Source organism: Thermobia domestica, chromosome 15 (assembly GCF_964235325.1).
Source record: "Thermobia domestica chromosome 15, izTheDome1.hap1.1, whole genome shotgun sequence".
Classification (NCBI taxonomy): Eukaryota; Metazoa; Arthropoda; class Insecta; order Zygentoma; family Lepismatidae; genus Thermobia; species Thermobia domestica.
Genome location: NC_137468.1, coordinates 168,699,080 through 168,715,018, shown reverse-complemented (window position 1 = coordinate 168,715,018; position 15,939 = coordinate 168,699,080). Strand labels below are relative to the sequence as shown.

The following is a 15,939-nucleotide window of genomic DNA, read 5'->3' as shown; positions in this document are numbered from 1 at the left end:
TTTACGGTATACACTATGAAGTCAGTACTTGGATAGTACAAAGTATGTCCGGAAAGTAATGTCACTAAGTCTACAAATATGGAAAAGATATCTTTACATACTATTATTAATAATAATAGTATCTGTACATTAAAATTCTTTAAGATATTGTCCTTCTGCGTCGACACATCTTTGTCAGCGGGATTTCCAATCTGCGAAGGCATCCTGGTTGTCTCTTTAAACCAATTTCACAAATTGCTTTCACGTCGTCAATTGATCTGGAACGATGTCCTTTCAGGAGATGACTGGGCATCTCTTTACTCAAACCGGAAGTGGTAGAAATTTAAAATTACTTCCGATTTCAATATGAATCTCCATAGAGCAAAAAACGGTAAGATATAACAAGAAGCAGTTTTCTACAATTAATTCAGCGTCCGAAGAATATGTTTCATTTCCGACTGGATTGCTGTATCGCAACCGAAAGTTGTACTAACGCACTACGACCTTCGGTTTGAATATAAGTCTTCATATAGTAAAAACAGTAAGAGACATAAAGAAATAACTTTTTGATATGGCTTCAGCATCTCAGGAACAAGTTCCGTCTCAGTTCTAATTCCTGTATTACAACTGGAAGAACGAGTAAAACGAATGAGAGAATGTAAAGGACGTAGAATAGAGGAATGTATTACCGAATTAAAAGAAATAAGTTTGTGTCACATTGTGAAACTACCGGATACTTACAAACTACACGAATTCAATACTGAAACTGGTTGTAGTAGATTCAGGTCCTTAGCCAGGCCAAAAATGTAGGGGGAGTCCGGTAGAAGTTAGGGGGGTCGATCCGACCATATTATAGTTCATCTACTCAGGCCTGTATCCACAGGGGTCTAGGATGACCTCCCCCTGAAAATTTTGATGGTAAGCTTGCAAATGAACTATAATAAGCTGCTCGATCTTTCAAATTTGAAATTTGCATACAAAATAATTTTGGGGAGTAAGTTCCGTAAAAGTGATTAGATTTTTACAAAGTGCGTAGTTTCTTTAGGGGATTCCGATGTTCCCTATAGTTTTGGACTTAAAATTTGCCAAGAATGAATTTACAACCTCCATTCAATTTAAAATATATGTTCCACGATATTTTTTGTTTTAATAAAATGTTTTGTTTTGATGCAGTATCGCATAAATTCCCTTTAAAGATTCTGATTCAATCTCCGATTGGAGTAAAAATTAATGAAGATTAAAAAGCTGGATTAGCCCCATCCCTGATTTTTCAAAAAATTCTGGATTAACCGCCTCCCCGATTAAAAGAAAAAAAACTTTACGATAACTTTATTTTACTTTGATAGAACGTTCTGCATATTTTCTGTGATACTGTTCTACAGTCCTCAGTGCTTGGAATTAAAATCAGTCAGAAATAAACAATGAACAATAATTTAGCCCCCTTGTTAGAGTAAAATACCCCTCTCTCCCGATCTAAAATAACTTTTAACATATTTTCGTAAAAAAAAGGCCAAAAAATATGCAGTATGAAGTATATTTTTTGAGGCTTCATTCTCATTTTCACTATACCTGGACTTAAAATCAATCGATAACGAGATAGTGAACCATTTCTCTCTTTGTCCCCGATTAAAAAATCTTCCATGACCACGATTACCTTGTAAAAATTATTGCATTTTTCACAAATGTCATATGTATGTTTATTTAGGCTCGCAGACAATCACCTGCTTGGAGTTGAAATTGGTAAAAAAAATGAGTTTACCCTCTTCCCCCCCCCCCCCCGTCACACACACACACTATGTGATTTTACAAAGAAGTTTCACAATAGCTGTCTTAAAATAAAATAATTAGATTTTGGTGGAATATTTTTTTTTTTTTTTTTTGAGAATTCCAAGTCTTCTATACTGCTTGGAGTTAAATGGGGTCAATAATGACTTCCAATTGTAACTCAAATATTTCCGTAAAAAAACATAAAATTAGTTCCGTTTTTATAAAACATAATGTGTATTTTATTTGAGATTATAGATTTACTCGTACACTTTCGGATTGGAGTGAGAGGTATGAGAGAGGATATCATCCGCGTTTACAATGTACAACATTACTAGTATTTAAACATTATTATTATTATTATTATTATTATTATTATTATTATTATTATTATTATTATTATTAGTAGTAGTAGTAGTAGTAGTAGTAGTAGTAGTAGTAGTACTTCTATCTTTGTCTATTGGTTGTAAAACAGTATAGTGGTGCTAAAATTAGAGTGTATTCATGATAAAATAATCGAACATGGAAGAAACAATTTTGCAATAATCTGAAATTGTTCAATAATGAATAATGGCTTTAATTACCAAGCTGCAGAAAATTTAAGCAGCTAATGTAGTACTTACTCTCCAAAATTCTCAATTGCATTCACCACTGCATGTGGTTAACAAGTCCAAAATAAAAGCCATAGGGCGGTATTCAAATTCGTTAATTAAGCGTTAGTCACTTGATTAGTTAGTGTCGTATTAGCTCTGTACTAAGAAGGGTGTACGTTGTGGTATTCCGAGTCTGCTTGGAGTTCAGCTAATATGTTGATTTGGGTATGATTAACTAATATAACCGCGATACATCGAGTGAAAAAAATTAGACATGCACATGCGAAGTCTGTAAAGATGAAAATGTATGAAATGCGAATTCGAAATGTTTTCCTTGTGGTTTGGCATTACAACATAAATAGTTACGAAATCGAATTAATAATTTATTAACACATTAATTTCTAGATATGTATTTACTGGGGGAATGAGTAGAAGTCAACTAACACCAGTGACAATAGAAGGATCATGTTGTAATTATAAGGGAAGATAATTTATTGGTCAATTGTACGTATCTCTCAGAAACTGGAAATTTTCTACTCATCTCTCACTGTTCACTTTAAGAAACAATCCTGCTATTGTAGAGGACTCGATTTAATAGCTGCTCCATAGTTAAATTACCCGATGGGGTGAAAGGATATAAATAAAAAAAAAAAAAAAAGACAGGTAATGAATTGCTATTGTATTCTCATAATGTAAGTTTATTGTGGCTAAACCAAGGTACCCTTTGTCTAAATTAATTAGTCAATGTGATTAACTTAGTCAACTACTATATGCTAATCAGAGATTCTGAATGCACTTCTGATAACCATGCTTTAATCAAACCTAGTATCGCGCTAATTATACGTCAAACCGACTGTGCATAAGGTCCTAACGTTTATACCTCATATTGCTGATTTGAAGGTAGTTCGTTCATATTTTCCTACACTAGAAGATACATAGCAGACATTTTATATATGTATGTACTTTACCATATCGTCCTCTATCAAATGTTTATTTTGTGTAGTGACTAGTTTTTAATTTATTATTGAAACGAAACATCCAGTGTCTTAAAATCTTTTGTTTATGACTCATGGAGACTAGGTCACAGCATGTCGGAAGCTGAGATCTCTTCCCGCGAATGGTTACTCTACAAGTCCCATCATTACAGACCAAAAGAAAGAAAAGACAATCAAAAATTTCCCATGACATAATGCCTGCTTAACACTTTTCATAACCTGTTTCGACAAAACACAGTTGACATACAGTGAGGGAAAAGAAAAAGAAAGACATTTTTAGGAGTACGGAACAGAACAAAAAGATTTTAAGATATGACTATTCTCAGGCATCCAGTATACACCTTTTTTTTTTAATTAAAAAAATGTATAAGACTGTTTCAGTGTTAGCAGGTAAAATAGAGGAATATTGCTAATAGTTTCCATTTATCTCACAGATTACGTTTGTCGGTTCATATCAGCAGATGCGACTATTTGACCTCATTTTTTTAGTAATTTTCGAGGGAAAGCTATACCTGATACCTACACTATTTGGCCCTGCGGCATAAGTTGCTGACGTCATACAGGACAGGGGGAAATGGACCGACTACCATTCCCCCTCTTCTTATAGAAAGCGTTCAGCTACAGTATAATGATAGAAGGCAGTTCCGTGCATGTTATCTTTGGAAACCATCATGGTTTCTCCCCTTATTTCTGAGAATAAAAGATATATAGTCATGTGCGTGGCGAAACACATATTTCTAATAAAAATATGTTATAAATTATGGATTTTTTAAAAATGCGTCTTTTGTTTCAAATTAGTTCTGATACTCTTTTTTTTTTTTAAAAAAAAAAAAAAAAACAAGAACTCTATTCGTGTGTAATTGTTCCAAATAATAGCCAAATAATGTTAGGTCACTGATTTAATGATGATTGCGAATATATTACTACCCAAGGTCATATCCAAGAGGGATAGGTTTTCATTTCATCGGAATTCACATGAGATAAAATTACTTGTCATTTTAAATGTGTGTATTCGTATAAATTGCAAAATAAAATAAAATTAAATTTAAAAAAAAGTATTAAAGCTAAGGGCACATTGTGTGTAAAAAGTTTGAATTAATTCAGTTAAATTTATTCGCGTTTGGAAATATATTTTTTTAAATTGTTCTAATATTTATTCGTTGTGCGAATAATATTTCGTAAATACTCTAGTGAGTGCATATTGCAGTGGCTCAGTGATGCCGGTGGGTGTAGCCGAATGTTCTGATGATCGTGAGGTGAAACCCAGTGGGTTTCGACAGTGGTGTCCACCCCCTCATGTCCATGACGCACCCCCCCTCAATTGTCTATCCGTAGGTGTTCTTACATGAAAAAAAATATTTTCGATCACTTTTTACACCCCCTCAAACATATTTATATAGATTTTACCCCCCCAATATTTCAATGACGCAGTTTGCGTCATAGTCCCCCTTTGTGGGCACCCCTAGGGGTTCGAGTCCCTCTGTCGTAGCAAGGACGGAATTTTAACTGTCGTTAATGTTCCTGTTTCCGTGTCCCTCTCGACTCCAGTAGTTCTGAGCAGTAGTAGAATGAGAAAATTAGTAAGAACTTTTTTTTTTTTAAATTTAAATTCCATCACGATTATTTACGTAAATCCTTTTATAACTGTTAATGGAAACCTAAAATGAAAACAAGGAGGTGAATCGATCTCAGAAGCTCTTATGGCATATTTGTAACATATCTAAATGAATTGTCATTTCAGTGAAACTTCCCATATATTTCGTACCAATCCTGTTAGCTAGCCAGTACGCCGTGGCGGAAAATTTGGAGAACTTTGGCTTAAAAGTTACAAGCTTGGATTCGCAGACTTCGAAAATAAACAAATAAAATAGTTTGGAAAACAATCCAACTTGTTACGAGAAATATATCTGGGTGACAAACGAGGTGATCTTGGCGTACCGACAGTTAATCAATTTGTGAGGCTTTGTGGAGGGTGATTATTCGTGTGTGTTTCTTGAATAATCATAGGGCCGCGGCGGCTCAGTAGGAATGAGCGCGAGTCGAGCTAAAATTCGACTTGACTCGAATTCGAGTCAAGTTTCGAACCGAGTCTCTGATTTTGAGGTCGAGTATCGAGTTGAGTAGAGTTTTATAAATAGCTTGCTTGTTCAGCTCGTTTTGAAATCATAGTCTGATTAGACTGGAAAGCGAAAGCCATGAGAAATATAAGCAGTAATGTGGAATACTTTTAGTGTTGCTCACGAGAAGGGATACTGCTCGCATATCGTCGTCTCGTCTCGATAACAAGACAATAAATTTTTATAACGAGGCATCCTCAAATGTCGTGAGCACCAGTATAAGAATATACTATAGTTTTTACAATCAAGCCTGAGACCTGCACGGTCAAAGTTTTGAGCCCAAGCAGCCCAACCCGGGTAGTGATATCAACCAGCTCGGCTCGGTTCAACAGAGCGAACAGTTCGAGCCGGCTCTGTTGGGATGAGCTACCGACTCGGCTTAGCTGAGCCATGGTTCCAGCCAGCTCGGTTCGACTCGGCTGAACTGAGACGATGACTCGAGTCGGCTTGGCTGCGGTGAGCCATCAGCTCGGGTCAACTGGATTGGGTGAACTATTGGCTCGGCTCACGAGTCGTTAACAATCCTAAACCCGGATTTTGAACATGTTTGGCCGGCGCCCTATAACTTCTAACAATTTTTGGCTCGAGCCCGAACTCAAATTCAAACCTTGTGAACGATTTCCTTGTCTCTTGAAGAGACTTCTCGATCTCGATTACCGAGGTGGGCGAGGTCAATTAGTTTTTTGTATTCAGATACAAACCACCTATCTTTCATGTTTGTGTAATAATAATAATAATAATAATAATAATAATAATAATAATAATAACAATAATAATAATAATATGGTGATGATGATGATGAAGTAGTAGTAATAGTAGTAGCATGTATGTATCACCATTGATAATAATTATATTGTATTGTAGGATAATTGAAGAGAGTACTTGAAATTACATACAGGATTTGGCTCGTTTTGTCTCTACTCACCTCGAAACTCGACCAGAATTCGAATGGAGTTGGAGGAAATTTCTCGAGTCGAGCTCAAAGATGTCCGTTTGGAGTCGAGTCGAGTTTCAAAGAAAACTCTCTCGTGTCTATCCCTACGGCTCAGTGGAAGAGAGTTTCACTCTGCTGAGTGCGGACCCTGGTTCGATTCTAGCTCGCGCTAATAGGGCTTTGTGGTGGACAAACACCATGGGCGTGGGTTTTCTCGGAGTTCTAATGTTTCATCCCATTTTCTTCATTCCACCGTTTCATTCATTCTCATCATCATAACAGTCTTCTTTAGCTACCAGGCATAACCGTGGGACGTAAAATTGAATTATTTTACTTTAATTTTCTAATAATCATCTTATTCAAACAATCATTATCAAGTAATCATAGCGGGATCCGTATTCGCTAGTTTCCTTATGCTTTGGGATATACACATAACAAAAGAGTATTCCAGTGTTGCTTCTAGTAAATTTTGATTTCTCTTTTTCTTTCAGTAAAAAAAAAAAAAAAAAAAAAGTTTCTAAATGATGAACATTATATAATACGTCTATTGTATTTTGTTCTTTTTTTCTTCTTCTAGGATTTGCAGTTTGGTTCACTTTCATGTGGCACATCACGTTCTTCTCAGCATGTGTCGCCATCTCTGGGTACGCTGAAAAACAGAATCTTCACTCCGTGGTCTGTGTTAAGGCAACACCAAAGTCAGAAGCCAGTGAGTACTCAAAATATTTTCTATATATACATAAAAGACCATTTAAATGGGGGACCAATAAAATGAACTATAGTACGATTTTTTAAAGGTATAAATAAATCCTTATTGGCATTGTGTATCATATTTTAAATTCAAAAACCATTGAAACCCATATAGGGAGACAGTATGTGGCTTGAATTTCAATTTTTATAAAGAAGTGAAAATTTTGCCGTCGAAGTTCAGTCGGCTTCGCGCGAGCTTAAGCCAAGGGCGCAGATTTCTCTGTAAATTTGGGGGAGGGGGGCATTCAGATACAGAAGGTATATATATCTATGAAGATTTTAAGACAAATTGCATTCAAATTATGCAAAATATTCAAATTATGCAAAGTAAGGTGAATGCAACTGCCGCTCTTCCTATAGATGACAATAATAATAATAATAATAATAATAATAATAATAATAATAATAATAATAATAATAATAATAATAATAATAATAATAATAATAATAATAATAATAAATTATTATTATTATTATGATTATTTTAATATGATTAACTGAAGGATATAGGTGATAGTACTTCGATCCTTCTCTGTGGTCTGTATCAGATCTAGGCGTAGAGTAGTGCTAGGTTGAGTGGTATATCTATCTGGTCTTGCCCAAAGTTGGTGATTTTTACTGAGGGTGAGGGTAGGTATAAATGTGTCGAGTAGCTATGGTACGTTCAATTTCTCAGAGAATATGATGTAGATATTATTATAGGTTTCGTCAGAAGTTCCTTGAGTTGTTTTTCATGACTTCGATTAGATACGGAATATCCAGATCTTCGTAGGTTCGTGCTTGCGGTCGCTACCCTCATCATTGGGAATTGCGCTTATTCGACTCAAACTCGAGCTGTGTTTGGACATTTCTGCTTTCCAATGGCCCCGTCAATCATACACACTGGCGAAGTGCTATTTCCTTACGTTGGGTTGAAGTATCATTCCATGTTTTTACCACTATTGATTGCGAAATAATCCTTGGGTTCTTCTAGATGTTGGTGAGGATATGTACGTATCTAACCTAACCTATCTTGTATCTAAAATATACTCTACACATTTATTCTAACCAGTGCCGTAACTTGTGGGAGGCAAGAAGACAACTACTCCCACATTTTAAGCTCCTCACTGTTTGAGGGGACTCAAATTCAAGACGAAGCTTTCTTTTTCCTTATGATACGATACAAATGTGAATGTGTTGATAAAGGATAGAATAAGTTCACCACATAGAAATAAATAAATAAATAAATGAAACGAAAAAATGATTTAGATCTGTTTCAGTAAAATCAATACTATTAGGGCCTCTAGAAATAATTTATACTTGTTTTGACTTTAAGTAAAGTCAAATATTGTCCTCTCATTGCATGGGCGCCCCCAAGGGGTGTCCATAGGGTCCAGACTGCCACTCCAAAACTTCCTACCTCAACATACATTTGCACACTTTCTCAATAAAACTATATTTGTTTAAAAGGGAAATGATTGGTGTAACACGAAAATCTGATCTTACACTTTATCTGTAGTCTTTTTCTTATTAAAACAATCTAGATCTATCATTTTTTTTCTGGAAATATAGTGTAATGCGCCGCTATGATCTAGCCGAACCGTTGCATTACATAAGTTTTGAAGATGTTGAGAGGGATACCGGTCTGTATCGGATGATCTAAAAATTTAAAATCTAAATGAAATCACCAACCTTTTGGAATCGAAATAAATAAAGAAACAATCGAAACGAAAAGCTGGACTGTTAATTTCCACATAGGCAACGGAATTAACAAGAGGGAACGACTATTCCAGTTCTCATTTCTCAATTTCCACCGGAAAAGTTCAAAGCACACCTTCTAACCAACAAACACAATGGTACTCCACTTACAATTCCAAGGATATGGGTGAAACAGACTGTCTACACTCCGCTAATTACAACACCTATCGATAGGTGAAGGTGAAGATGTGGCATCCGTAAATAATTTTAAACCTCGGATGAAACGTCCAAAGCTAAAACCAATTGTACCGGTATTTGTATTCGTCTTTACACTTCTAATCTTATCTAAAAAATTAATAATATGAATAAATATGTAAAATCAGTTGGAACTATCGCAATCATGTCAGTATTTGTCTATCTACGATGTGTAGTTTTACAGAAACATAGTGATCAATAATTAATTAGTAATTGTGATTATATATATATATATATATATATATATATATATATATATATATGAGAATTTAATTTTAGTTTTACTAAAACAGACGGAATACGATGATGAAATATGAATGATTTCAATAATATGATGAAATATGACAATTGTATACGAATATAAAAAAGATAATAATACGTAATGAATACGTTTTTAATTATAATATGTAATTTGATAAAAGGCTGTTAAGAAGTTTTAGAATTGATCTGAATTAAAATATTATATAAATATTCATATTTTGTTCTTAAATACTGCTTAATCTAGTTGACATCTCATAGGATTTCGTGCACAGCTTGATTACTACTGGTGAATTTTATGTATGTACGTCTGATAGAAATAATTTACGTTATTTAGTCTACTGTGGGGCTTGTGTATAGCCCGATCCGCCCAGTTCTTTGCACCGGAACTGGAAGAGTCATTACTACTATTACCGGTACTACTACTACTACTACTACTACTACTTATATCGAGAACAGAATCCAACGAACCCCTGCGGAGCTTCTAACCCGTTCCTACTACTACTACTAGTACTACTACTACTACTACTACTTATACTAAAGCTTCCTTACCACAAGATTTACATCTTAAATCTTTATAACATGCGATTCCGATTCATTATGAACTAATATGAATCGTTAGAATCACTATGATTCGTTAAAAATCACTGGGGGGAGCGGGCTATACTCAATCCTAATGTGGGAGTTTCTCCATCACTACTCCAAACCTCATGTAGTAAATTCATTGAATTTATAAAGTAGTACCACACTTTGCCTGTAAAGAAAGTAGGTGAAGATGGGGGTTGTATTTCAAGAGGAGGAAGTATTCATTCTACTATTAGTTATTGTCTTTTCGGGTGCAGAATAATACTGGTTCAATACTACATAGTCGTAGTGGTTTGTAGTAGCTATTGGACCCTATCCCCAAAGCTTGGACCCCTCTCAACGAAGTTTCTGGGTGCGTGTCTGTCTCATTGTAAATAGTGAAGCATGATATGGACCCACCCTACTATTTTCAAAGTAACTAAAATATATATATATATATATATATATATATATATATATATATATATATATATATATATATATATATATATATATATATATGTAATTTAAAGTGCTGTTGGTGCCTCATCATCTGAAGAAAATACACATCTTTAAAATGAAGTATAAATGTACACTGGGCGCTACTTCAGCAAAACTCCAACTGGAGCCACTACAAGTAACACAGTTACTTATTAAGGTTTTAAAGTCTAGAGCAGATCAAATTTAATGTTTATCTAGGGTGTCCAAATATTAATGCCTGTCCCCTCTCCCTCTTAGAAATGTTCCAGGTTACAGGAGTGATTCAACTTAAGCTAACTTGCGGGACTTAAGTGAAACATTTTTGTAGATTAAAAGATGGATGGACCCATGCTTCACTATAGGCGAGCACACAAGCCACAAGTGGCAAATCTAGGCCAGGGCCAGGGGGCCTAGGCCCCCAGTTTTCTCAGTGACAAAATAATACAATCTATTATTTATATTTTTTTGAAAGTTTACATATACCTATCATAGGCTGGGTACTGGCTGCCCCCCCTAGTTTCTACCTTCTAGATCCGCCACTGCCACAAAAGCACACTACGTCCCTGGGATGTCCCATTTTGATCCCAATCATCCCATTCGGCTCCCGGGATAATCGGGACAATGAGAAGACATCCCATGGACGTCCTGAAGGATTCCCATGTAGGATGTCCACGGGACGTCCCAGATGGGACAGGAGGTCCGAGGGAAAACGAATAGACATCCCTTCGTGGTCCCGTTGAATATCCCGTATCCCGGGATATTAGCGGACATCTGGATATCCCGCGGAAATCCTGTGGATGTCCCGGGAGCACATTCGGATAATCCCGGGATGTCCCGTCGTCCGTTGCGGGCTCAGTCTCGGACATCCCATGGACGTACTTGTGCTATGTGGATGCAAGCCACTACGTCAATGTAGTATTGAATGGGTATTATTCTGTACCAGAAAAGACAATAGTTAATTGTAAAATACTTCTACCTATATTTTCAGGAAGAAAAGACGATAGAACTAGATTGTTTTTATAAAAGAAAGAGCACAGATGAAGTGTAAGATCATATTTTAATGCTACATCAATCATTTCTCTGTTAAACAAATTTAGTTTTATTGAGAAAGTGTACAAATGTATATGTTGAGTTAGGAAGTTGTTTTGGGGGTTCCGAACCCGGTAGACCTCCCGTAGATGTGCCCCTTCTGCAGTAGTACTGTACCTGTAATTTTTTTCAACAGTAGACAGTATAATCAGTATGTTTACGTAACTACAATTACCTCATGAAAATGACATAGGCTATAAGCAACATAATTGAAATCTGTGCAAATACAGTAAAATGAGTTTATTTTTATTTAAAAGTTTGAATGTTTACAACAAATCGATAGCTGAGTATTCGAACTGTTACACAAAATAGACTTTTCTTCCCAGACTTGAAACTAAGTTATTGCGTGCGAAACTCTGCTTCGGCTAGTATATAACTGAATAATATATTTACATAACTACAGTATACTCATTACGTTTGGTTGCTATTGCTGCACATAATTAATAACAATAAATTTACATAATTCCCACATTTCTTATACAAAAGCACAACAATTACAGTGCTTATACTGGTTACTGTGATATCTAATCGAGTAAATGAAAATTAGATAAGCGGGAATTCTTCGTAACTATAATAAACGTTATGGGAAATAGCCTATTTGTATATCGATGTTTATGGATGCTTACATCATGGAAAGTAGAATAACTTCAGTGCACACGGTCAAACAAACAATGAGAGAGAAGATTTGAGAAAGAAGGAGGGGAGAACATGCCACTATGGCATTATTTCTGACAAATTTTCACTGTAAATGTACGGAGTCGGAGTCTCAAAAACGCATAAATATTTTAACGAAAGAAAATTTAAAAGCATGGCACAAGTTTTCTGAACCTGTACGGTTCTGAATGTAAACCTACTGAAAATGGCTGCGGCCAGATACATATCAAAATGGCGGGCGGTTGCTTAAACAACGTTAGTCGATGTGTTTCCGCGGATAGCTGCACATGCCACTGTAATTTCTTCACGAAGATTCCCTAAAGGAATAAGCCCAGACTTTAAAATTAGAAATACCAATATAAAATGTTATTCCCTACGAGATGAAAAATTTAGTTTCGTTTCGTGAAAATAAAAAAAAAAGACCATTTAAATAGCATGGGGAAATTCTTCATCCCCTCTTCAGACCATCTAAAAATTAAAAATATTCACTTTTGGCAATTTCCTGTGGGTTTGTATCGAAAACCTACAATCATGCCAAATTTAATCATTGTAGCCCTACAGGAAGTGGTAAATAATTTGGGGGTGTTAAAGGTGTTCCATATAAATATGGGAAAGATTTTTAAGTTTACTATAAAACCACTCTAAAGTTTGATTTTTTTATTTTTATTGATCTACTTAGGTAGTGTTAACGAAAACGTACAAATTATCGAATTTCAAGTTTTTTTTTTTTTTAATTTTAAGTACCAAAAACATGAGATTATAGATCCAAAAAAGGGTCCATTTAAATAACATGGGGAAATTCTTCATCCCATCTTTAGACCCCCTAAAAATTAAAATATTCACTTTTGGCAATTTTGCTGTCGGTAAGTTCCGGAAAGGTACAATCATGCCAAATTTAATCATTGTAGCCCTACAGGAAGTGCTCAATAATTTATGTGAGCTCATGTACAGGAGCGTCATTTCAGATTTTGCTTGGCGGGGGGGGGGAGACCCCTTGATATAAGTAAAATTTCGCGTTTTTCACTGATTTACTACTATTCAATTGATAAAATCTATATACATCTCAAACTCGGGGGGGGGGGGGGCAAATGCCCCTCCCTGCCCCCTCCTAAATGACGCCCCTGCTCATGTAGTGTGATATATAGTTAAGATAAGATTGATTAGAAGAATGCCTACGCCCTGGTTAAAATAGAATTCCGCTTCTTGTGAGATCAGCGAAGTCGAGCAGTGTCAGGTTCCGTCATAGGAAAGATAGATGACAATTTGTATTCACCAGATGATGGTTGGAGTTGCGGTGTCCATCCTGTGTCGTGAGGACACATGGGGACTTACTTGAAAGCCCCCACATGTGGTTCGGATTCCACGTAAATCTGTAGGACCATGTCTCATAGCCTTGCTGCTGAAAAGGACACTAAACTAAAATCAAATCAAAAAGAGATGAGTAAAGAACTCTTGTCTCTAAGACAAGTGTTAATAATGGGGGAAATCGATGGGCTGGTCAGACATCACCCCAAAACAGTGACGGATCTAGAACGTAGAAACTGCGGGGGACAGCCAAAACCCAAACTATGACAGATATATCATGAGTTTACTATAAACTTTCAAAAATATATAAATAATAGCTTAAATTATTTTTGTTACTCAGAAAACTGGAGGGCCTAATGCCCCTGGCCCCGGGCGAGATCCATCATGGTCCTAAAGACATGAGATTTCTTTTTCTTTTATTAATGTTCAATTTAACACTAGAAGGACCGGATGGGTCAAAATGACCCATCACCATATTTTAATATTCCACTGTAAACGTACTTGAAATACAAAGTGAATAATATTTCAAGTACGTTTACAGTGGAATATTAAAATATGGTGATGGGTCATTTTGACCCATCCGGTCCTTCTAGTGTTAAGTTGACCTCGAGAACCAATAGTAGTTCACGGATCATAGCTTGAGAAACACTGCTTTACAGAATCCGGGGGTTTTACTGGTACATAAATCAACAGTAAGAAAATGACTTAATTTACCGGTAAATTAACAACATTCTCTTAAACGAGACTCTTTGTCACGAGTTATTCCATGATGGTTATCATTAGTGTCATATGAGAGAGCAGAGTTGTAGCCAACAGCGTTAGGGTTATTGGTGCGATTTCACGACATCGCGTGTTTATGGGAAAATGGCGACAAAAAAAAAAAAAAAAAAAAAAAAAATCTTAAAACTACGACTGGATCGTCGATCGTTCTCTGCTTCTACGCTCCCGTTACGAAATAGACCTTGAAAGACAACACAAAAGCCAAGTAAAGCACCCATGAAAATTTCTTTTTTTGTCTTATCTTAAATGTTGGTGTGTAAACAACGCCAGGAAAAAGGAAAACTGATCATAATTATTAGTTCGTGTCTGTCAACCATTAGCGTAAACTATGATAGAGATATTTAATATGGAGGGAAGATATATGATTTGCACAAAATATCTTCATCATTCTTCCACAAGCGATAAGACACTTTTCGGTTTACATACTGTGTGAATTGGGCTCCAAGAGTGCATATCAAGTGAAAGTTCTCCAGTATTACTTCTCTTCCTTTCTTTCTTTCTTTTTCTTTTCTTTTCCTTTTTTTTTAAAAAAAAAAACAAGATTAAATGGTGAAACTCAGTGTTTTTGATGACCTCCGCCTACAGCTTTGCATGGAAAGTAAATTGACCTCTGACCGAAGTGCCTCTGCGGAACCATGTGCCACTTCCATCACTAATATAAAAATGACTAAGCTTGGTTTTCTCTCTTCACTAATTGTTTAAGGTATGACCTCGGGGGCCATTATCTCTCCAATGGTCAGTATAATATGGAAGGGAGAGAGAAATAGCGAATGTTAAAGAAAAATTATCTACTTACGCCAGGCAAAAAAAAAAAAAAAAAAAAAAGGCCATGAAGTATTGGGCACTATTACGGAGACTAGGAAATTTCGGTGTATTATTAAATAGATTAAAACTAAATACATGGAAGTTCGGCGGGATCCTAATACGGCAAATTATGGATGCGTTAAAATAGCAAGTAATACTTCTGAAAAGTGGATACTTTCAAATATCTAGGATCAATATTAACACACGAAAACCATGTTCACGAAGAAATTAAATGTCGACTAAAAGCAGGAAATTCGTGTTACTATTCAGTTCAAAATCTCTTGTTGTCGCAAATTCTGTCGAGAAATTTGAAGCTTAAAATATCTAAAACGATAATCATGCCTGTTGTTCTGTATGCTTGCAAAACATGGTCGCTTACTCTGAGGGAAAAACATAGACTGAAAGTATTTGAGAACAAGATCCTGAGACGAATATTCAGACCCAAGAGAAACGGGAATGGGGAACGGCGGAAGATTCATAGCGAGGAATTGGATAATTTATACCGTTTACCAAACATTGTTAGGATAATCAAAGCTAGGAGGCTCAGGTGACCAAACCATGTAACCAGAATGGAAGAAAGTAGGAACGCTTTCAAAGGCTTAACTGGAAGACCAATCTGAAAACGACCATTAGTAAGATCTAGGGGCAGATGGAAGGATAATATTAAGATGGATCTCGCAGAAATCGGAATACAAGTAGAAACTGCATGCAGTTGGCTAACGATAGAAATCAGCGGAGAGCTTTAGTGAACGCGGCATTGAACTTTCGGCTTGCATAGATTAATTAATACAGTGGTACCCGACAACTCGAAGCTGAAGGGAACGAATAAAAATTAAAGTTATCGAGTTTTTCAAGTTGAGTTGATTTTGACTTTAACGCCTATGTCAGCTATATGACGGGAGGCTATATGAGACGGGACCTACTGATTAACGTGGAATCCG

At 35.9% G+C, this 15,939-nt stretch overlaps 1 protein-coding gene across 2 annotated transcripts in view; it reads left to right on the top strand.

The window, feature by feature from the left end:
* The window catches only part of Ptr (patched domain-containing protein), a 437,818-nt gene that overhangs the window by 361,867 nt on the left and 60,012 nt on the right, over window positions 1-15,939 (top strand). For both annotated transcript variants that reach the window (XM_081740393.1, XM_081740392.1), the window contains one exon: window positions 6,960-7,091. In XM_081740393.1, the coding sequence (XP_081596519.1) occupies window positions 6,960-7,091 (132 nt within the window). The remainder of the gene's footprint in view (window positions 1-6,959; window positions 7,092-15,939) is intronic.